At 50.5% G+C, this 22,951-nt stretch overlaps 1 protein-coding gene across 1 annotated transcript in view; it reads right to left on the reverse strand.

The window, feature by feature from the left end:
* The window catches only part of LOC142302354 (telomere repeats-binding bouquet formation protein 1-like), a 68,963-nt gene that overhangs the window by 32,201 nt on the left and 13,811 nt on the right, over window positions 1-22,951 (reverse strand). The window contains exons 3-5 of the mRNA XM_075343414.1: window positions 22,612-22,661; window positions 8,460-8,588; window positions 8,246-8,377 (exon numbers count right to left, since the gene is read on the reverse strand). Of these exons, the coding sequence (XP_075199529.1) occupies window positions 8,246-8,377; window positions 8,460-8,588; window positions 22,612-22,661 (311 nt within the window). The remainder of the gene's footprint in view (window positions 1-8,245; window positions 8,378-8,459; window positions 8,589-22,611; window positions 22,662-22,951) is intronic.

Genomic DNA, 22,951 nt, shown 5'->3' on the forward strand with positions numbered 1-22,951 from the left:
GAGCGTGTGGGAGAGCCTGCCCTGTGTGCTCCCGAGGGAGAGCCCGCTGGAGACACCCGGCCGTGTGCTCTTTTCCTGGTCCCTGCAACCGGTGAAGCATGTGCCCGGATTACCTCAGAAGGATCCTCCATAGGGGTATCCTCAGGCTGCGTTCCGTCCAGGGACCCAGAAGGGTGTGGAGGACGAGAATGCATAGCCAGCACCAGGTTCTGTGACAGTTTTTCCATGGATTGGGACAGAAACTGTGCCCATTCCGGTGGGTTGGGAGCCCTAGGCTCTGGGCTGACCGTTGCGGCGGTGGTGGCAGGGGGGTCTTGGGGGGCTATAGGGGCACAGGACTCACAGAGAGAAGAGGTGTGTTTACGTGGTAGCTCAGTGTGGCAGGCAGTGCAGGCTGAATAATAGACTATGTGGGCCTTAGCACTCTTAGTGCCCTTAGATTTCTGCATGTTCCTAATAGGAGTATGCCAGGAGGGGGAGCAATGCTCAGTAGCTACAATTGAAGCAAGCACCTCACCAGAATCAGCCGATGGCCCTGTCCTCAGGAAGGATTAAGCTCTATGGAGATCTCGCACGCTTTCCTGGGGGGAGGGGCTTATAGCGGCCACGGGGGGGTTGCGGGGTGGGGCTTAGCGCTAAAAGAGCGCGAAGATGAAATCAGTGTGCCCCCCCCTGCTGTGGGTAGTAAAAAACGGCGGGAAGGGAGCTTCTGACAGTTTTCCTCCTCCCTTCAGTCAGCATACAGCTTGTCACTGGTGGTTATCAGCCGGTTTTTCTGCTAGAGCAAATAAACTGAGCAAATAAACAGCATGAGTCCCTGAGCCCTGGGCCCTCCCCCTGCCACCGGGAAATTATCTGCAGGACTTTCTGCAAACAGGAGTGACTTCCCCCCTCCTCCAGCCAGCAAGCTAGAGAAAAGTTAACACTGTGTGTGCAGGATCCTTGTAAATGTCCTGGGAGCCTTCCCTGCAGCGTCTTTTCTCCCTTTGTCTCGGAAACCAGTCAGGGGGGATCTCACCTTAAAACACTGCTTCCGTCCAGGCAGTGAAAATAGCAGAGTAAGCTTGCTGTGTCCGGTCACACCGGTGTCATATTCAACTCAGATGCTGCAAAGAGGGGCTGAGGAATTGGTGCCATATTCAACTCAGAGCCTGCAAGGTGGGGCTGAGGAATTGGGCTATAGGGGCACAGGCCTCTACCCTGGGCTTTGGAAAATCGGTGTCTGTGGAACCTGTCGTCCAGCCCAGGATCCAGCGTCGCAGGAGGGGGTACGTGGAGGCGACACTCCACGTTCCCGCCCGTTGATGGTAGTGGGAGATCGGTCCCAAAAGGAAACCGTCGCCCTCAAAAAATAACAAACCTTGAAAGGAAGTGCCTCCTACAGACACTAAGCTAAAACTGAGGTTGCCTGGCCCGGCCAGGGGGTGTATGCTGCAGAGGAGGAGCTATGCTTTTGCATCTACTTAGTCTCCTCCTATGGATAGGCAGCATAACACCCATGGTCCTGTGTCCCCAAATGAGGCGTCAGAGAAATATTCTTCTACAAACATTGCTTATAAATGGATAATATATACATAATATGGTGGCAATAGCTTCTGCTGTATGCACAAGGCCTGACGTTAGCCTTAGGTTTAGGCTTAGGCCACACAGCAAACCTTTGAGTGCGACATAGGTCACGTTAAAAAGTCGCAATGTAATGCAGGTGAATAAGGCTGCATTGTGGTGATGCAAAAAAAAAAAACAAGAAGCGGCTGGAAATTTTGCACCTTGCTTTTCACAGTCACATCTTGTAGATCACGATACGACTCTTGTCGCCTGCATTATGCTGCGATAAAGCAGAGTTTGGCCACGCAACCTGTTCCGCTGTAAGGAGGTGGTCGGCGTACGAAGAACTTCCCCCTGAAGACCTAATGACCATAATGTTTTACTATAGTGAATGCTGGTTATGTTGCAAGTGTGGCCAACGCCATCCAGCAGCTGATAGGACACAGCGTCTTATTGAATGCTAAGTTTGTGGCTAATATATATTGTAGAGCATAATATATAGAGTGTAACATGTTTTATATAAAGTACTAGCTGTACTACCCGGCTTCGCCCGGGTTAATAACTGCTGTTAACAAAATAGAATGTATTAACAAAAATGTATTCTGCACACAAAAACCACAAAACAAATAGATAGAAATGTAATTATTAAATTGTTGCCTATATTAACCAATCAGAGCTCAGATTAATTAACTGTAGCAAAATCGAAGCTAAGCTGTGATTGGTTGCTATTGTCAGCCTGATAAATCTCCAGGCAACAGAAAGCCCTCCCCCTGACAGTATATATTAGCTCACACATACACATATAGACAGGTCATGTGACTGACAGCTGCCGTATTTCCTATATGATACATTTGTTGTTCTTGTAGTTTGGCTGCTTATTAATCAGATTTTTATTTTTGAAGGATAATACCAGACTTGTGTGTGTTTTAGGGCGATTATGTGGCGAGGTTGGTGTATGTGTGGTGAGATGTGTGCTGAGGGTGGTATATGTGTTCAAGCACGTGGTAGTGTGTGGCGCATTTTGTGTGTGTGTTCATATCCCCGAGTCCGGTGAGTATCCCATGTCAGGGCCCCACCTTAGCAACTGGCAACTGTACGGTATATACTGTTGGCGCCATCGCTTCATTTTTTAAGTCCCCCTTGTTCACATCTGGCAGCTGTCAATTTGCCCCCAACACTTTTTGTTTCACTTTTTCCCCATTATGTAGATAGGGGCAAAATTGATTGGTAAATTGGAACGCGCTGGGTTAAAATTTCGCCTCACAACATAGCACCCGGCGCTCCCCGGGATAGTAACTGTCTCTTTGTTTCTCTCCCATTCTCTGTCTGTCTCCCCCTCTGTATATATCTCTCTGTATCTCTTTGCTTGTCTGTCTATCTCTGTCACTTTCCCGGTCTGTCTCTTTCCCTCTCTTTCCCTGTCTGTCTCTTTCCCTTTCAGTCTGTCTCTTTGTCTGTGTCTGTCTCTTTGTGTCTGCCTCTTTCCCTGTCTGTGTCTGTCTCTTTCCCTGGCTGCATTGTGACACGCCAACATTCCATATAAGGGCGTGGCTGCGCATTCTTCTGAAGTTCTGGCTGCACTGTGGCTCCCAGCTCCATTCGCTTTAATGGAGGCATGTTTTTTGGCGAATAACTGTAAAGCAGGGGGTTAAAATTTCCCCTCGAAACATAGCCTATGACGCTCTCGGGGTCCAGAAGTGTGAGTGTGCAAAATTTTGTGGCTGTAGCTGCGACGGTGCGGATGCCAATCCCGGACATACACACATACACACATACATACACACATTCAGCTTTATATATTAGATAGGAACAAGAAGGACGTTTTAGATAAGGATTAGTGCAACGTAGGGACAAGTGAGCAAGAGTGTGTTAAAGGGAACCTGTCACCAGATTTGGTGCCTATAAGCACCACCAGTGGGCTATTATATACAGAATGTTAGAATGCTGTATATACAGTCAGGGCCAGAAATATTTGGACAGTGACACAAGTTTTGTTATTTTAGCTGTTTACAAAAACATGTTCAGAAATACAATTATATATATAATATGGGCTGAAAGTGCACACTCCCAGCTGCAATATGAGAGTTTTCACATCCAAATCGGAGAAAGGGTTTAGGAATCATAGCTCTGTAATGCATAGCCTCCTCTTTTTAAAGGGACCAAAAGTAATTGGACAAGGGACTCTAAGGGCTGCAATTAACTCTGAAGGCGTCTCCCTCGTTAACCTGTAATCAATGAAGTAGTTAAAAGGTCTGGGGTTGATTACAGGTGTGTGGTTTTGCATTTGGAAGCTGTTGCTGTGACCAGACAACATGCGGTCTAAGGAACTCTCAATTGAGGTGAAGCAGAACATCCTGAGGCTGAAAAAAAAGAAAAAAACCATCAGAGAGATAGCAGACATGCTTGGAGTAGCAAAATCAACAGTCGGGTACATTCTGAGAAAAAAGGAATTGACTGGTGAGCTTGGGAACTCAAAAAGGCCTGGGCGTCCACGGATGACAACAGTGGTGGATGATCGCCGCATACTTTCTTTGGTGAAGAAGAACCCGTTCACAACATCAACTGAAGTCCAGAACACTCTCAGTGAAGTAGGTGTATCTATCTCTAAGTCAACAGTAAAGAGAAGACTCCATGAAAGTAAATACAAAGGGTTCACATCTAGATGCAAACCATTCATCAATTCCAAAAATAGACAGACCAGAGTTAAATTTGCTGAAAAACACCTCATGAAGCCAGCTCAGTTCTGGAAAAGTATTCTATGGACAGATGAGACAAAGATCAACCTGTACCAGAATGATGGGAAGAAAAAAGTTTGGAGAAGAAAGGGAATGGCACATGATCCAAGGCACACCACATCCTCTGTAAAACATGGTGGAGGCAACGTGATGGCATGGGCATGCATGGCTTTCAATGGCACTGGGTCACTTGTGTTTATTGATGACATAACAGCAGACAAGAGTAGCCGGATGAATTCTGAAGTGTACCGAGATATACTTTCAGCCCAGATTCAGCCAAATGCCGCAAAGTTGATCGGACGGCGCTTCATAGTACAGATGGACAATGACACCAAGCATACAGCCAAATCTACCCAGGAGTTCATGAGTGCAAAAAAGTGGAACATTCTGCAATGGCCAAGTCAATCACCAGATCTTAACCCAATTGAGCATGCATTTCACTTGCTCAAATCCAGACTTAAGACGGAAAGACCCACAAACAAGCAAGACCTGAAGGCTGCGGCTGTAAAGGCCTGGCAAAGCATTAAGAAGGAGGAAACCCAGCGTTTGGTGATGTCCATGGGTTCCAGACTTAAGGCAGTGATTACCTCCAAAGGATTCGCAACAAAATATTGAAAATAAAAATATTTTGTTTGGGTTTGGTTTATTTGTCCAATTACTTTTGACCTCCTAAAATGTGGAGTGTTTGTAAAGAAATGTGTACAATTCCTACAATTTCTATCAGATATTTTTGTTCAAACCTTCAAATTAAACGTTACAATCTGCACTTGAATTCTGTAGTAGAGGTTTCATTTCAAATCAAATGTGGTGGCATGCAGAGCCCAACTCGCGAAAATTGTGTCACTGTCCAAATATTTCTGGACCTAACTGTAAGAGCCCAGGCCGCTGTGTAGAACATAAAAATCACTTTATAATACTCAGCTAAGGGGCGGTGCGGTGCAGCCCGGTCGGATGGGTGTCTCCATTCTCCGGTATCGGGGCCTCCTCTTTTGGCCATTTTTGTCCTCCTCCTTCTGAAGCTTGGGTGCATGACGCATCCTACATCATCCACAATAGCTGGCATTGAGGTCCTGCGCAGGCGCACTTTGATCTGCCCTGAGCAGGGCAGACCAAATTATTGTAGTGCGCCTGCGCGGTACCTCAATTCTGGCTAGTATACATGACAGTAGTCTTGTAATGATAATCTGCTGCTGATTAAACAGTGATTTTTATCAAAATCACAGGAACACAGACCCTGATTCCAGCGATGTGTTACTTACTGAGCTGTCTGCTGTCATTTTGATAAAATCAATCTCTCCTGCAGATCTAGCAGTTATACAGAGCTCATGGACATGCTGGACTACCTTGCACCAGGCCAAGTAGTCCTGTAATGATAATCTTCTGCTGATTAAACAGTGATTTAAACGATGTGTCACTTACTGAGCTGTTTGCTAAGCCTAATAACTGACACATCGCTGGAATCAGGGTCTCTGCCCCTACATTATGCTGCTCTCAGAATAGGTGGCAAAAACCTGTTGACAGATTCCCTTTAATGGGAGCCCAGTAGAGATGAGCTAATAGATTTGAAGGACTGTCGTCCGGCAGCCACGTCACTATTCCATAGGCCTTAAAATCTCCTCTTACCTGCTGTCTCTTCTGATTAGTAGGCCTGACACCACGTCATGTCTGCAGTTACTGATCAGAAGAGGCACCGGTAGGTAGGAGGTCATCCGTAGGGATCCTGTTCAGCGGCCACGGAATAGTGACGTGGCCACTGGACTAGGGTCCTGCTGATCAATTCACATCTGTACTGTCCACTTATTTCCAAAGTGGCCTTGAACTGGACAAACTGGATGACGGGCAGCGCTGAAACGACTAGGATGTAGTGTGACGCCCTGGACTAGCCAGGTTGTCACAGGTAGGCCCTTACACACACAACAGCCCTCCTTAGAAAGGTGACAGCAGCCAAACTACAAAACCCTTGTCACCTCCCTCCGGGTTTGATGTTCACACCAGGGGGCGGAGCCAAACGGTTGGCTCCACCCACCGAGGAGTTCACAGTCCCGGAGGCGGGAAAGACAGCAGAGAGTGAAGGTTGAGCTTTGACAGTGGAGTGAAGTGGAGTAAAGTTCAAGGGCAGACCTGTGTCCAGGCCTGCCATAGTCTACACCAGGTGTCTGGGTTGGAGCCCAGTCACCTCTGGCAAGGAGGCAGATGGTGGTGGCCGCCTGCAGGAGCTGGGATTACAGTCGGTGGAACTGTAGGGACCGGGGATGGGCGGTGGCCCGCCGGTACCAAACCGGGGAACCGATTGGAAACCGGAGCACCAGGAGGGGTACTCAGACCCAGTACGAGGCCCAGAACCAACAGGGCTGAGTCAAATCAACTGATTGAGGACTGGACTTAAGGACCTATCCCACCTAAGCCCCGAATGAAGACAACAGCCCAATCATTAGGGTAACGCCACCGCCCAAGCATAGAGACCAAAGGGGCCAGCGTCTGCGGGCAAAAAGGGCTCTCCCGGCACATACCAAGCCGGGGAGCGGACTACCATTGCTTAGGCATAAGAGTCGTGATTTCTACATAGTGAGGTGCAGGAGAAAGGCGAAAACCACTGACCTGCTAAGGGGAAAACTGCAGCCGGCTGCGGGCACCGTTCACCACCTGTTTGGGTTACCAGAGACTCCAGCGTTTTTGTCATAGTGAGTACAACAGTGCCTTCGGGCCGCGCACCGCACCGACCCCAGCACGCATCCATCCCCTCGCCTCAGCACCTCCCGCGGGCCCCCGGGACCACCATTCCCCTACCCTTGGAGGTGTCAACACCGAGCTGCACAACACCGTCCCCGGGAGGCCTAGTCAACGGCAGCGGTGGTGTCCATCCATTCACCACAACCCATGGGTGGCGTCACGAACTTAAACTCCCCTACCAAACACCGCGGTCCCGGCCGTGGATATCCCCACCGAGATCCCTGCGTGTAGCGACAACCCCCCCTTTCAGAGCGACGTGACCCCCGGGTCCGTGAGGAGCTCGAGCCACCCACCGACTAGCACGGATCCGAGCGGCTCGGCAGCCGGCCGAGCCCCGGGGCGGTACACATCGACTCTTCTGGCGTCACGAACAGGATTGGACCCATCCACTTACCTGTGGAAGTGCGCCATGAAGTTATCGTCAGTGGAGTCCCCGTTGAAAAATTGCAGAATCCGCCATCTTGTCATCATCCTGTGGTGCGAAGCTTCCTGCCCAAGCTGTCTTCTCCAAGCAGAAAGGGCGTGAAAGTAGAGCCCCGCCCCCTGAGAGCAGAGCGGTGCAGAAAGCAAGCGGAGTGCCCCGAAAAGACCACGGGGGGGACGCATGGAAAAATGTCGGCATACCCGGACGGGAGCGGAGAGGCACCCGCCGCTGGAGCGGCGGGACCCAGAAGGAGCAGAGGTGGAGTATCCTTTGAGGATGAGGACCACGGCCCGGGTGAGCTCCCTGCCGGAACCGCTGCCTGGTTGGATCAGGAGCTGGGTCGATTCTGCGTGAAGGTGAGGGCGCAAAGTTTGCAGCAGGTGCTCGACTGGAAGGCGGAGGTACGGAGAATGGTTGCCGTGGTGTGGGCCCGTGAGCAGAGGGCCATCGCAGCCGTGCAGCGCCGAGATAAAGCCACGCAGAACCCCATGTCGTCCCTCATCAGCTGGGAGCTGGAGCCCGCCAGTACCGTGACCAGTGAGCCCGGGGTAGTACAACTCATGGAGGAAGAGGTCCCGTGTGTGCTGCCCCCGCTGCCGTTTCCGGTAGCGGCCTACAGCCCCGGAACCTACTGCACCTGGAAGGGAAGCCCGATAACCCGTCCGACGATGGCGCAGTACGGACCCCTGCAATGGTGAGAAGTACCGCAAGTTAAACTCGAGCCACGCACGGCCGAGCCCCGGGGCGGTACAGTAGCACAACTACTAAACTTAGTGTGAACAGTTCCCAGACAGCTGAAGTGAGGACTTACTGTTATTAGACACCAAGACCAGGATCATGGAGATACACATCCGCTTTAGGTTTACCGAAGATTCCTCATCTGATAAGATTGTGCAGATGTCTCCAAAAAATTCTGCGGTGCTCAGGATTTGCTGACAATACACTGGAATGGAAGTCAGGATAGAAATATAAAAAATATTTTGTACCATTTTACAATAAATTGTCAGAATTGGGGTCATCTTTACCTTTGCTTTCTGCCAAGACCACCAGCATGTATAAGGAAACTTCGTTTAACTGGGAGTGACTGCTGGATTTGGCTAAATTATAGAGAAGCCTTAATCCACCAATGTCTACGAAGTACTTGCACAAGTCACCTGTAGAAAAAAAACAATACCATATTTATGCTTGTGCTATATGGCGTCACATAGCGCAATCTTTAACATACTGTAAAAGCCACGTCAGAAAGTGGGACGTGCCCTCGATTCTGGGGTCCAGTGAGTGGGACCAAAAAGTCATGTGCCCCTTGTTAGGGAATGTTCACATGTGGCGGACACACTGTGGACTTTCCAATTTACAAGAATACATTTTCAATGCAACATCAAAGCAGCAAAAAGGATGTACCGCAAGATTTGTGCGGACTGCTATACACAGAAGATTTGCACATGTGAATATACACTTAGGGTCTTTAGATACAGAGCTGTTTAAGTAGGATGCTGCCTGCAGCGCCTCTACAGGAAAACTGAAGTATTGCAGAATGCCTGCTAAAAATGAATACAATCCCCAGCTCTCAATCGCTAAGTCTCGTGTTTTAGCTTAATGGATATATATATATATATATATATATATATATATATATATATATATATATATACACTGTGTGCAGAATTGTTAGGCAAATGAGTATTTTGATCACATGATACTTTTTATACATGTTGTCCTACTCCAAGCTGTAGAGGCTTGAGAGCCAACTACCAATTAAGTAAATCAGGTGATGTGCATCTCTGTAATGAGGTAATGAGTAGGGGTGTGCTGTAATGACATCAACACCCTATATAAGGTGTGCTTAATTATTATGCAACTTCCTTTCCTTTGACAAAATGGGTCAGAAGAAAGTTTTGACGGGCTCTGAAAAATCCAAAATTGTGGGATGTCTTGCAGAGGGATCTAGGGATCTAGCAGTCTTGAAATTGCCAAACTTTTGAAGCGTGATCACCAAACAATCAAGCTTTTCATGGCAAATAGCCAATAGGGTCACAAGAAGCGTGTTGGGCAAATAAGATGCAAAACAACTGCCCGTGAATTGAGGAAAATCAAGCGTGAAGCTGCCAAGGTGCCATTTGCCACCAGTTTGGCCATATTTCAGAGCTGTAACGTTACTGGAGTATCAAAAAGCACAAGGTGTGCCATACCCAGGCACATGGCCAAGGTAAGGAAGGCTGAAAAACGACCACCTTTGAACAAGAAACATAAGATAAAACTTCAAGACTGGGTCAAGATATACCTTAAGACTGATTTTTCAAAGGTTTTATGGACTGATGAAATGAGAGTGACTCTTGATGGGCCAGATGGATGGGCCAGAGGCTGGATCAGGAAAGGGCAGAGAGCGCCACTCCGACTCAAATGCCAGCAAGATGGAGGTGGGGTATTGGTATGGGCTGGTATCATCAAAGATGAACTTGTGAGACCTTTTTGGGTTGAGGATGGAGTGAAGCTCAACTCCCAGACCTACTGCCAGTTTCTGGAAGACAACTTCTTCAAGCAGTGGTACAGGAAGAAGTTAGTATCGTTCAGGAAAAACACGATTTTCATGCAGGACAATGCTCCATCACATGCATCCAACTACTCCACAGCGTGGCTGGCCAGTAAAGGTAAATGACATGGTCCCCTTGTTCACCTGATCTGAACCCCATAGAGAACCTGTGGTCCCTCATAAAATTTGAGATCTACAGGGAGGGAAAACAATACACCTCTCGGAACAGTGTCTGGAAGGCTGTGGTGGCTGCTGCACGCAATGTTGATCGTAAACAGATCAAGCACCTGACAGAATCTATGGATAGTAGGCTGCTGAGTGTCATCATAAAGAAAGGTTGCTATATTGGTCACTAATTTTTTGGGGTTTTGTTTTTGCATGTCAGAAATGTTTATTTCTAAATTTTATGCAGTTATATTGGTTTACCTGGTGAAAATAAACAAGTGAGATAGGAATATATTTGGTTTTTATTAAGCTGCCTAATAATTCTGCACAGTAATAGTTACCTGCACAAACAGATATCCTCCTAAGATAGCCAAATCTAAAAAAAACACTCCAACTTCCAAAAATATTAAGCTTTGATATTTATGAGTCTGTTGGGTTGATTGAGAACATAGTTGTTGATCAATAAGAAAAAAATTCCTCTAAAATACAACTTGACTAATAATTTTGCACACGATGTGTGTGTGTGTGTGTGTGTGTGTGTATATATATATACCGTATATCTATATATAAATATATTATATACTAGCTGTAGTACCCGGCGTTGCCCGGGATAGTGTGACGCCCTGGACTAGTCAGGTCGTCTCAGGTAGTCCCATGCACACAGACCCCCTCCCTAAAAAGGTGACAGCAGCCAAACTTCAAAACCTTGTCACCACCCTCCAGGTTTGATGTCCACACCAGGGGGGTGGAGCCAGGCAGTTGGCTCCACCCACCGAGGAGTTTACAGGCCTGGAGGCGGGAAAAACACAAGTTCTAGGTAGAGCAGAGTTCTAGTTTGACAGTGAAGGAGTGAAGTTGAGTTCAAGGGCAGACCTGTGAACAGGCCTGCCAAGAGTCTACTCAGGTGTCTGGGTTGGAGCCCAGTCACCTCTGGCAAGGAGGCAGATGGTGGTGGCCGCCTACAGGAGCTGGGATTACAGCCAGTGGAACCATAGGGACCGGGGTCGGGCGGTAGCCCGCCGGTACCGAACCGGGGAACTAATTGGAAACCGGAGCACCAGGAGGGGTACTCAGACCCAGTTCGAGGCCCAGAACCAACAGGGCTGAGTCAAATCAACTGATTGAGGACTGGACTTAAGGACCTTTCCCACACAAGGCCTGACTGAAGACAACAGCCCAACCATTAGGGTAAAGCCACCGCCAAGGCATAGAGACCCAAAGGGCCAGCGTCTGCGGGCAAACAGGGCTCTCCCGACACCCAGCAAGTCGGGGAGCGGACTACCATTGCTTAGGCATAGGAGTCAAAACATTCACACAAAGAGGTGCAGGAGGAAGGCGGAAACCACCAACCTGTTAAGGGAGAAGCTGCAGCCGGCTGCGGGCCCCGTTCATCACCCCGTTTGATTTACCAGAGACTCCAGTGTGTTGTGTCACAGTGAGTACACCAGTGCCTTCGGGCCGCACCGCACCAGCACGCACCCATCCCCACGCCTCAGCACCTCCCTCGGGCCCCAGGGACCATCACTCCCCTACCCACGGAGGGGTCAACACCAAGCTGCGCAACACTGTCCCCGGGAGGCCTAGTTAACGGCAGCGGTGGTGTCCATCTATTCACCACAACCTGTGGGTGGCATCACGAACTTACATCCCTTACAAACCACCGCGGCCCTGGCCGTGGAACTCCCCACCGAAGTCCCTGCGTGTAGCGCCAACCCCCTTGCAGAGCGACGTGACCCCCGGGTCCGTGAGGAGCTCGAGCCACCCACCGTACGAGCACAGATCCGAGCGGCTCGGCAGCCGCAGCCGAGCCCACGGGGCGGTACAATAGCAACTAAGTGTCTCCCTGTCTGTCTCCCTCTCTCTCTCTGACAAAGGAGGCACGTTTTGCACCTCTGAAATGCGTTGGGACCCCTTTTGCCCACTACAGGCTTCCTTTTGCTCCTCCACACGCACATGTCTAAGTATCCAAGGAAGCCGCAGGCCGGGGCGCCTGCATAAAGACGCCAGCTCTGACTCGCATCCCTTCTACTGGGTAACATATTACCCAGTGAAGCCTGCCCGCAGCACACCGCCAGTCCTCGCACCCACTGGGAACAAGCAGCTGCAATTCTGCAACTCAGCTACCCTGAAACATGCCATCTCAGCAGCGGTCCACGCTGATCAGATAAGGATTCGCATCCACTCATCCGCATTTACTCTTATCACTTATACCAAGTAAGTTGTCCCCATCCATTTAAAATCATTTAAAATTGTATTAAAATTGTACTAACCCTCACCTTATCACTTTTGTTGATTTTTGTTACTAAAAATCCCTAAAAACCCCTGAATCATCAACCCGACGCATAAACATCTCCGGAGCCCAAACCAAATGCACCGTCCTGAGTACTTCTGGCAAAAGCCAGCCCCAACACCTATAATGAAAACCTGGTCCAAACAGCCAAGCTAAAACAACCCCTTAGGCCTCATATATCCCTGATACCGCCGAGACTCCCAATCACCACATCTTTCAAACTATCATGAGGGTCAACCACAACAGCGGCCTGTGTCACCTATTCCCATAGAATGAATGCGGCACATAACTCACCGTATCCAAACCTAAAGAGCCCTCAACTTATATTGGGAGGGGTCCTCGAAGCTCAAAAATCAGGTGTTTAACTAATAAACCTATTAACAGTAACTTGCCCCCCCAGACCACACTTAAGGCTGCTTTACACGCAGCAACATCGCTAGCGATGTAGCTTGTGAAAGCACCTGCCCCCGTTGTTTGTGCGTCATGGGCAAATCGCTGCCCGTGGGGCACAATATCGCTAGTACCCGTCACACGAAGTTACCTGACTAACGACGTCGTTGTGGCCGGCGAACTGCCTCTTTTCTATGTAGCGTCACAGTGACGTCACGTGGCAGGCGTCCAATAGAAGCGGAGGGGCGGTGAGCAGCTGAATGAAAGTCACGTCCACCTCATTGCCGGAGGACGCAAGTATGGTGTTGTTCGTCATTCCTGGGGTGTCACACATAGCAATGTGTGCTGCCTCAGGAATGACGAACAAGCTGCGTCCTGCACCATCAACGATATTTGGGATTTGAACGACGTGTCAACGATCAATGATTAGGTGAGTATTTTTGATCGTTAGCGGTCGCTCGTACGTGTCACACGCAACGACATCGCTAACGAGGCCAGATGAGCGTCACGAATTCCGTGACCCCAACGACATCTCGTTATAACTTATATTGGGTGGGGTCCTCGAAGCTCAAAAATCAGGTGTTTAACTAATAAACTTATTAACATTAACTTGCCCCCCCCCCAAACCACACTTACTCCCAGCCGTAAGCACCAGCTCGAAAGCTCCAATGGAAAAAGAGGTTGAGGGGGTGAATAAATATCAAACACGGGACCGGATATTCTATTGCCATCAGTCCCCCAAATCACCATACCATCAACCAAAACAGTAAAATAAAAGAGGGGGGATTAATATTTTCATGGAACCCCCAGTAACAATTTACGCCAACTTCGAGGACCCACCCCAACCTGCAATTTTTTTCCCGCCGCTCCCCTACGGAAGAAACCCATCGGTGCCTGTTGTACCACAAAATTCCGATAATGAAGCTAAAACCAAACACCAAACCTGCAATCAGCCGACGGACGTTCATTGAAGACCAACTAGCCGTGGACCACTGACTGGCCCAAAGCTACCGCCTGCCCATCAGCTCATCCTCAGATAATAAAAGGGGGGGGGGGACTCAAAGCAATCCATCAAGCACTCCCATTGTCCCCGCTCACTGATAAGCAGCCCCGTAGCATCCGCAAGGACCTGCCTAACCCCTGGAACCATACTCCCAGGTTCGGGAGGGCCCTCCATCCCCTTAAACCATTGACTGATACACAGCAACCACATGCCCACCAGCTCTTCCTCAGATAAAAAAGGGGAGGGGGGGGACGCAATCCACCAGGCACTCCCATTGTTCACCCTCGTTGATAAGCGGTCCACTTGCAGTGTCCGCCAAGGCATGCTTAATCAAGTGTTCGCGACACTCCCGAGATCGGGAGCGCACTCCATCTCTGCAGCCTCTGCCTCCGGGGCCAAGACCCGTAAACGTTCCCACTGAAAACGAAAGAGCGCATGATCTATAGAGTTCTGAATACCCAGTACATGAGAGGCAGTCAAACCAGCATTACCAAAGGAGCAACCCGCCGACAAAGAACACTAACCAGAGCAGCTGAAAAGGCTGATAAATCATTTATCGACAGAACCACCCCCTGTATCACCAATGCAAGCGTACTCTCCTGTTCTAAAGCTGTTCCTTCCACAAAATAACTGTCCTCCAGAGCGGAAAAAAACTTAAAAAGATTTTTTTTTTATACCAGAACCAAAAATTCACCATCCCTCGGGCCACCGAGCCACACCCCATGCTCCTCCAAAATTACGCCCACGAAAACAAAACCCCTGTCGCACTAGCAAACAAATCAAATTTTTTAGTTATCCACCAGGGGGTCCATGAGCAATGAACGACTGTTATGCTCACCCGAGAACGTCCCCCAAACTACTAAATCCATCCTGACCTTCCGCCGACATACGAACATAGTGAAGCAGCGCCAGCATGACGGCTGTAGCATAGGTGAGCCGACGGAAAATACACTGGCCTGCCAAGTTAAGGTTCCCAAGCAAAGATTGAACCTCCCGCAAAGTAAGCTTAATGACCATCAGCGCCCGAGCCACCACCTCCGGAGGCCGTCACCTTGTCATCGTGGGGATGAGTGGGGGTTGGGGAGCAAATTGCAAACTTTCAGAATCAATAACCAATACCTAAAACCGAAAACCTTGGCCCGGGCCCTCCCACTCACCTGGCGCCAAAGAAGGGAATTTTGTTACTTACCGTAAATTCCTTTTCTTCTAGCTCTTATTGGGAGACCCAGACGATTGGGGTATAGCTACTGCCTCCGGAGGCCACACAAAGCACTACACTAAAAAGTGCAAGGCCCCTCCCCTTCTGGCTATACCCCCCCGTGGTATCACGGGTTCTCCAGTTTTAGTGCCAAAGCAAGAAGGAGGAAAGCCAATAACTGGTTTAAACAAATTAACTCCGAGTAACATCGGAGAACTGAAAAACCGTTCAACATGAACAACATGTGTACCCGCAAACAACAAAAAAATCCCGAAGGACAACAGGGCGGGTGCTGGGTCTCCCAATAAGAGCTAGAAGAAAAGGAATTTACGGTAAGTAACAAAATTCCCTTCTTCTTCAGCGCTCTATTGGGAGACCCAGACGATTGGGACGTCCAAAAGCTGTCCCTGGGTGGGTAAAGAAATACCGCATGTTAGAGCTGCAAAACAGCCCTCCCCTACGGGGGTGTCACTGCCGCCTGCAGGACTCTTCTACCTAAGCTGGCGTCCGCCGAAGCATAGGTATGCACCTGATAATGCTTGGTGAAAGTGTGCAGACTGGACCAGGTAGCTGCCTGGCACACTTGTTGAGCCGAAGCCTGGTGTCGTAATGCCCAGGACGCACCCACGGCTCTGGGTGAGTGGGCTTTTAGCCCTGAAGGAACCGGAAGCCCCGCAGAACGGTAGGCCTCTAGAATTGGTTCTTTGATCCCTCGAGCCAGGGTGGCTTTAGAAGCCTGCAACCCCTTGCGCGGACCAGCGACAAGGACAAAAAATGCATCGGAACGGCGCATGGGCGCCGTGCGGGAAATGTAGATTCTGAGTGCTCTCACCAGATCTAACAAACGTAAGTCCTTTCCATACCGGTGAACCGGATGAGGACAAAAGGAAGGCAAGGATATATCCTGATTAAGATGAAATGAGGATACGACCTTAGGGAGAAACTCCGGAATGGGGCGCAGCACTACCTTGTCCTGGTGGAAAACCAGGAAGGGAGCCTTGGATGACAGAGCTGCCAGCTCAGACACTCGCCGACGCGATGTGATCGCAACGAGAAACGCCACCTTCTGTGACAGGCGAGAAAATGAAAACTTCCTTCAGAGGCTCGAAAGGCGGCTTCTGGAGAGCAACTAGTACCCTGTTGAGATCCCATGGATCTAACGGCCGCTTGTACGGGGGTACGATATGACAGACCCCCTGTAGGAACGTGCGCACCTTAGAAAGACGTGCTAGACGCTTCTGAAAAAACACGGATAGTGCCGAGACTTGCCCCTTAAGGGAGCCGAGCGACAAGCCCTTTTCTAACCCCGATTGCAGGAAGGAAAGAAAAGTAGGCAATGCAAATGGCCAGGGAGACCCTCCCTGAGCCGAGCACCAGGTTAAGAAAATCTTCCACGTTCTGTGGTAGATCTTAGCAGAGGTGGACTTCCTAGCCTGTTTCATGGTGGCAACGACCCCTTGGGATAATCCTGAAGACGCTAGGATCCAGGACTCAATGGCCACACAGTCAGGTTCAGGGCCGCAGAATTCCGATGGAAAAACGGCCCTTGGGACAGTAAGTCTGGCCGGCATGGTAGTGACCACGGTCGGCCGACCGTGAGATGCCACAGATCCGGGTACCACGATCTCCTCGGCCAGTCTGGGGCGACGAGTATGACGCGGCTGCAATCGGATCTGATTTTTGCGCAGTACTCTGGGCAAGATTGCCAGAGGTGGAAACACATATGGGAGCCGGAACTGCGACCAATCTTGCACTAAGGCGTCTGCCGCCAGAGCTCTGTGATCGCGCGATCGTGCCATAAATGCCGGGACCTTGTTGTTGTGCCGAGACGCCATTAGGTCGACGTCCGGCACCCCCCAGCGGCGACAGATTTCCTGAAACACGTCCGGGTGAAGGGACCATTCCCCTGCGTCCATACCCTGGCGACTGAGGAAGTCTGCTTCCCAGTTTTCTACGCCCGGGATGTGAACTGCGGATATGGTGGATGCTGTGTCCTCCACCCACATGAGGATTCGCCGGACTTCCTGGAAGGCTTGCCGACTGCGCGTCTCTCCTTGGTGGTTGATGTATGCCACCACTGTGGAGTTGTCCGACTGGATTCGGATCTGCTCTCTTTCTAGCCACTGCTGGAAAGCTAGTAGGGCAAGATACCCTGCCCTGATTTCCAGAACATTGATCTGAAGGGTGGACTCCTGCTGAGTCCACGTCCCCTGAGCCCTGTGGCGGAGACAAACTGCTCCCCACCCTGACAGACTCGTATCTGTCGTGACTACTGCCCAGGATGGGGGTAGGAAGGATCTTCACTGTGACAATGAGGTGGAAATACGCCACCATTGCAGAGAGTCCTTGGCCGTCTGGGAAAGGGAGACTTTCCTGTCCAGGGAGGTTGACTGCCCGTCCCATTGGCGGAGAATGTCCCATTGAAGTTGGCGCAGATGAAACTGCGCAAAGGGAACTGCCTCCATGGCTGCCACCATCTTCCCTAGGAAGTGCATGAGGCGCCTTAAGGGGTGCGACTGGCCTTGAAGGAGAGACTGCACCTCTGTCTGCAGTGAACGCTGCTTGTTCAGCGGAAGCTTCACTATCGCTGATAGAGTGTGAAACTCCATGCCGAGATACGTTAGTGATTGAGTCGGTGACAGATTTGACCTTGCCAAATTGATGATCCACCCGAAAGTCTGGAGAGTCTCCAGCGTAATATTCAGGCTGCGTTGGCATGCCTCGAGGGAGGGTGCTTTGACGAGTAGATCGTCCAAGTAAGGGATCACCGAGTGTCCCTGAGAGTGCAAGACTGCTACCACTGCTGCCATGACCTTGGTGAACACCCGTGGGGCTGTCGCCAGACCGAATGGCAGAGCTACGAACTGAAGATGGTCGTCTCCTATCACAAAACGTAGAAAAACGTTGGTGCTCCGTAGCAATTGGCACGTGGAGATAGGCATCTTTGATGTCTTTTGAGGCAAGGAAGTCTCCTCGAGACATTGAGGTAATGACGGATCGGAGGAATTCCATCCGGAACCGCCTGGCGTGCACATGATTGTTGAGCAGTTTTAGGTCCAGAACAGGACGGAAGGAGCCGTCCTGTTTTGGAGCCACAAAGAGATTGGAGTACAAACCCTCGCCCTCGTTCCTGAGGGGGGACAGGGATCACCACTCCTTCTGCTCTTAGAGCGTCCACCGCCTGCAGCAGGGCATCTGCTCGGTGGGGAGGTGGGGCCGTTCTGAAGAATGGAGTCGGAGGACGAGAACAGAACACTGTCCTGTGCACGTGAGCACAATGTCCGTCACCCACCGGTCTGTGACCTGTGGCAGCTAAATGTCGCCAAAGGCGGGGGAGTCTGCCATCAACCGCGGATGCGGAGAGAGAGAGAGAGAGCTGAGAGTCATGAGGAGACCGCCTTGGTAGCGGTTCCTCCGGCTGCCTTCCTTGGGCGTGATTGAGCCCGGCCGGAATCTGAGCCCGTCTGAGGTTTTGTAGCCCTTTTGCACGAGGACAATTGGGACCTGCCCGAGCTTGGGAAGGACCGAAACCTCGACTGTACTTTTAGGACAGCATTAATAGGGTAAGTCGCAGTGCAGACATTGCGGGGTTACGGACGCCTCTGCGGTACAGATGTACATGTGCTCAAGGCCAGCTGCGCAAGAACAGCTGAACAGGTTAGGTTGCCTATACGGCTGTGAATGCCGGAGCAACCGACACGCCGATAGCCTCCTAGACAGATTTCAACCAGAGTCCATCTGTCTGTGAATGGCATCTTTAAGTGAAGCCCCATCTCCAGTGCAACTATGTCTCTAGACGCAAGCCTGGAGATTGGAGAAACCACCTTTGGACCCTGGGTCCAGCGCTTGACCACGTCAGGGGAAAAGGGATAACGTGTATCTTTAAAAAAACGTTTGGAGAAAACGCTTATCTGGTAAGCGTGGTGTTTCTGGACTGCTTCTCTGAAGTCAGCGTGGCCAGAAAAATACTCAATATCCGTTTGAGATACTGAAAAAGGACTTCTCCTGCTGTGAAGCTGACTCCTCCACTGGGGGAGCTGAGGGAGAAAGATCCAACCTTCCATTGATGGACGCTATAGGATCATTCCGTATGGCGTTACCATCCGGTGTATCCGGATTGAGAGCGATGTCAGGATCAAAGTCCTGGAGAGCTGCCTTATCATACAGAGAGTCCTCCTGGGACCCCCCCGTTCCAAATGAGGTTGGTCAGGAAGATTGCCCATGGCCTGTCTGGACTGCAAGTCTCTATCTTATGACAATATATCTGTCGAAACTGCAACTCCGTCCCTGTCCTTGGACAGGGTTGACAGGTGGTTTCTTTGGCCACGACTAGTAGAGACCCCGGCAGACGAAGTGCTAGAGACCCCGGCAGACGAAGCGCTACAGGGGAGCATGCACACAATGGGACGGTGTCATGAATAGCATCCCATGTAGTAAAAACAGCACTGAAAATCTGTGTTGCTTTTTTGCCGCTGCCGACTAGCCATCTAGAAGTATATAGCCAAGAATGGTGACCGTACAGTGCAATGTATAGCATACAAGCATAAAGTACAAATGAACACTGCAGCACAAGCAATACAAGCAGCATAGAAGCCTATGCCCTGGCACCCCTGCTCTTCTGCTGCTGTAGACTAGTCATCTAGGGGAATATAGCCCAGAAGAGTGACCATACAGTGCGATGTATAGCATACAAGCACAAGTACAAATGCACACTGCAGCCCATGCAATACAAGCAGCATAGAAAAAAACCTGTGCCCCAGCACCCTTGGTTTTCTGCTGCTGTAGTCTAGCCATTCCAGGAGAATATAGCTAAGACTAGCGACTGTACAGTGCAATGTATAGCATACAAGCATAAATACAAATGAACACTTCAGTACGTGCAATACAAGCAGCATAGAAAGCCTGTGCCTTAGCACACCTGCTTTCCTGCTGCTGATGTGTCGCTCTCCAAGCGGGCATATAGCGACCTATGCAGTTAAAATACACATGTACACACTGCAGTATATATTGGGGTCAGCACTATGTGTGCCGCTTACCGCCCGCCTATAAGCGGGTGTATGGTCGCCATAGTCCTGCCTGGTTGCCGAAAGTCCGAGCTCGGACTGCAGTAATGGCTGCCGGCGTCTTCCCCAGCTCGTGTGAGGAGGGGCGGGCCGTGGGCGTGCCCCAAGTCAGAGCGGGAATCCGGCGTCCGACAGTGTGCAGTGAGAGGGCTGGAGCATGTAAAAAGGCTCCAGCCCTCGGCGCTGCTGATTGCTCAGCGCCTGTCCCCTTCCCTGAGTGACAGGGAGGGGGCGGGAACGAAGCGGCACTAGGCCGCAGAAGCCGGGGACTGGATTTATAAGCGCCGCCGCCGTAAAAGCGCGGTCGGCGCCCAGTCCCCGGCGAACTACAAGTCCCAGCCGCGCCGCCGCTCCCGGAGCGTCCGGCGCGGTAGTTCCCAATACACAAAGTCACTCAGCAAAGCTGCAGTGACTGTAACCCTTTACTGTCCCCGGCGCACTAGCACACCCAGCAAGTCTGGAGTGTGCTGTGTCTGTGTGTCCGGGGACACAGAGTACCTGTAATGGTGCAGGGCCATGTCCCTGAACGGTACTCCAGCTCCGTATCCAGCAGGTTCAAATGGGTCTGTGGATGGAGCCCGGCGTCAGAGCTTTGAGGCCGGCAGGATCCCACTTCCTCAGAGCCCCTCAGGGGGATGTGGAAGGAAAGCAGCATGTGGGCTCCAGCCTCCGTACCAGCAATAGGTACCTCAACCTTACAACACCATCAACGGGTGAGAAGGGAGCATGCTGGGGGCCCTATATGGGCCCTCTTTTCTTCCATCCGCAATAGTCAGCAGCTACTGCTGACTAAACTGTGGAGCTATGCATGGATGTCTGACCTCCTTCGCACAAAGCTTGAAAACTGGAGAACCCGTGATACCACGGGGGGGTATAGCCAGAAGGGGAGGGGCCTTGCACTTCTTAGTGTAGTGCTTTGTGTGGCCTCCGGAGGCAGTAGCTATACCCCAATCGTCTGGGTCTCCCAATAGAGCGCTGAAGAAAGGGGGGAGGTGTTCAAAATGCCCCGCTAACCTTGTTATTACCGCAAAAATAATACAACAAGTCCCAGAAACCCCAATGGGGCCACCACCGAAAACTCGTCCCGGTAACAAAACAAAACCCCTGAAATGTCTCACACCACACACCCCTAAAGGAAGTAAATAATTAGAACAATAACACGACAATGAACAGCCCATAGGTAGTCACCTGTCAACAAAACACACCCTGTCCCAGAAGCAGCCGAGAATGCGAACACTGTCAGGATAGACCAGAAATAAAACCAAATGCCGGTTCCACATCTGTTTTTGTCCATTAGGGCCCCACTGCAACAATTACGAATCCCACTCTTCCACCTTGTCAAACATTGTGCAACTACCAAGCAAAACTCTGCCTCAATACCACAGTGACCAACCCCCCCCCCTTGCGGGTAGTAACCATGACGAAGGAGCCTAAACTTATTCCCTCTTTGGGAGCCACCCCCAACAGGGAAAAAACTTCCAAATCCAGAAAAACCAGAGAGACCAAAAAAAGGAATGGGGGGGACAGGCATACAGCCCAACGATCCCTAACCCCTGCTGGATACCACTAAGTCACCTGGAGATTTTTTTTTTTCATAAAATCCACAGAATCCAAAAGACAGAAGAGAGAATCTGAAAATCCACAGAAAACCCTTTATCAATAACACCACCTTCTCCTGATCAGGAACCTTTACTGAGATAAGGGAGTATGCTTGAAACCTCACCATCATCCGTCTCACACGGCCAGGCTGCTGTCCCGCACCCGAAGGGTCCTCGTAGGGGCTTCTGTGCCACCACTGAGGCCACACAGATGCATCCCTGGACAGCCCCGCTGGCAGTCGGGGCCTGCGGAAAGGCCGGTCATGCGGCAGAGCAGAGAAGTACACTGCGGCACTGCATGGGGACAGGCACGCCGACGCCCGCGGGAAGGCCGCTCCTGCGGCAAAGCAGCGGGAGGGTGGGGCGGCGCTCAGGCGCTGCAGTGGACAGCCCCGATAACGGCCAAGGCCTGCGAGAAAGCCGCACCTGCGGCAGAACATAGGAAGACTCATGTGCTACAGGGGAGCCGGCACCAGGACCTGTGGTGAGACTGCTCCAGCGGCAGAGAGGAGGCAGGTACCAGCGAGCAGATGAGAACCGCACCGGCAGCCAGGGCCTGCCTGAAGGCCACAGCATGTATTGGTCGTCAGATGGAGGTAGGACACAATCCCAGTGGAGCAAAGGCCAAAGGATCCTCCACCCCCAGGCTGGCCTCTATATATTCCAACTGACCCCTAATCCCAGTCCCCACCCCCTTCTGGGAAACACCTCCTCCTAACCAAGTCATGCTGGCCTCCACCCACAATGGGGGTGGGGTTCCGGCCTTGTACTTTAGACTCCGCCATTTTGTTTTCCTGCACGCGTAGAACACTGTTGCCATAAGCAACAAACACAAAATTTAGAAAACATATATTAGACACATAAGGCTTTCATGTGATGTAACATACATAGAGGTGCATATTTGGATTTAGGACTGTAAAGCCCTTATTTCTTACTTTACCTAGATCCTTTTCTTCTCCAACTGGAGCCTGAGGTTTAGAAGGGGTTAATCTGTAAGAAAAAAATATACTAAGAGTTGGTAAATTCAGAATACTTTTTTTAACCCCTTCACCCCGGGCGTTTTTCCATTTGTATTTTATTCCTCTCCTTCTGTAACTTTTTTATTTTTCCATCAATCTTCCCATATAAGGGCTTGTTTTTTGCGGGATGAGCTGTACTTTTAAATGACTCCATAAGTTTTACCATATAGTGCACTGGAAAACAGCAAAAAAATTTCAAGTGTAGAAAAGCTGCCCAGAAAAGTGCAATCGCACAATAGGTTTTGGGATACTTTATTCATC

This window comes from Anomaloglossus baeobatrachus, chromosome 4 (genome assembly GCF_048569485.1).
Source record: "Anomaloglossus baeobatrachus isolate aAnoBae1 chromosome 4, aAnoBae1.hap1, whole genome shotgun sequence".
Taxonomy (NCBI): Eukaryota; Metazoa; Chordata; class Amphibia; order Anura; family Aromobatidae; genus Anomaloglossus; species Anomaloglossus baeobatrachus.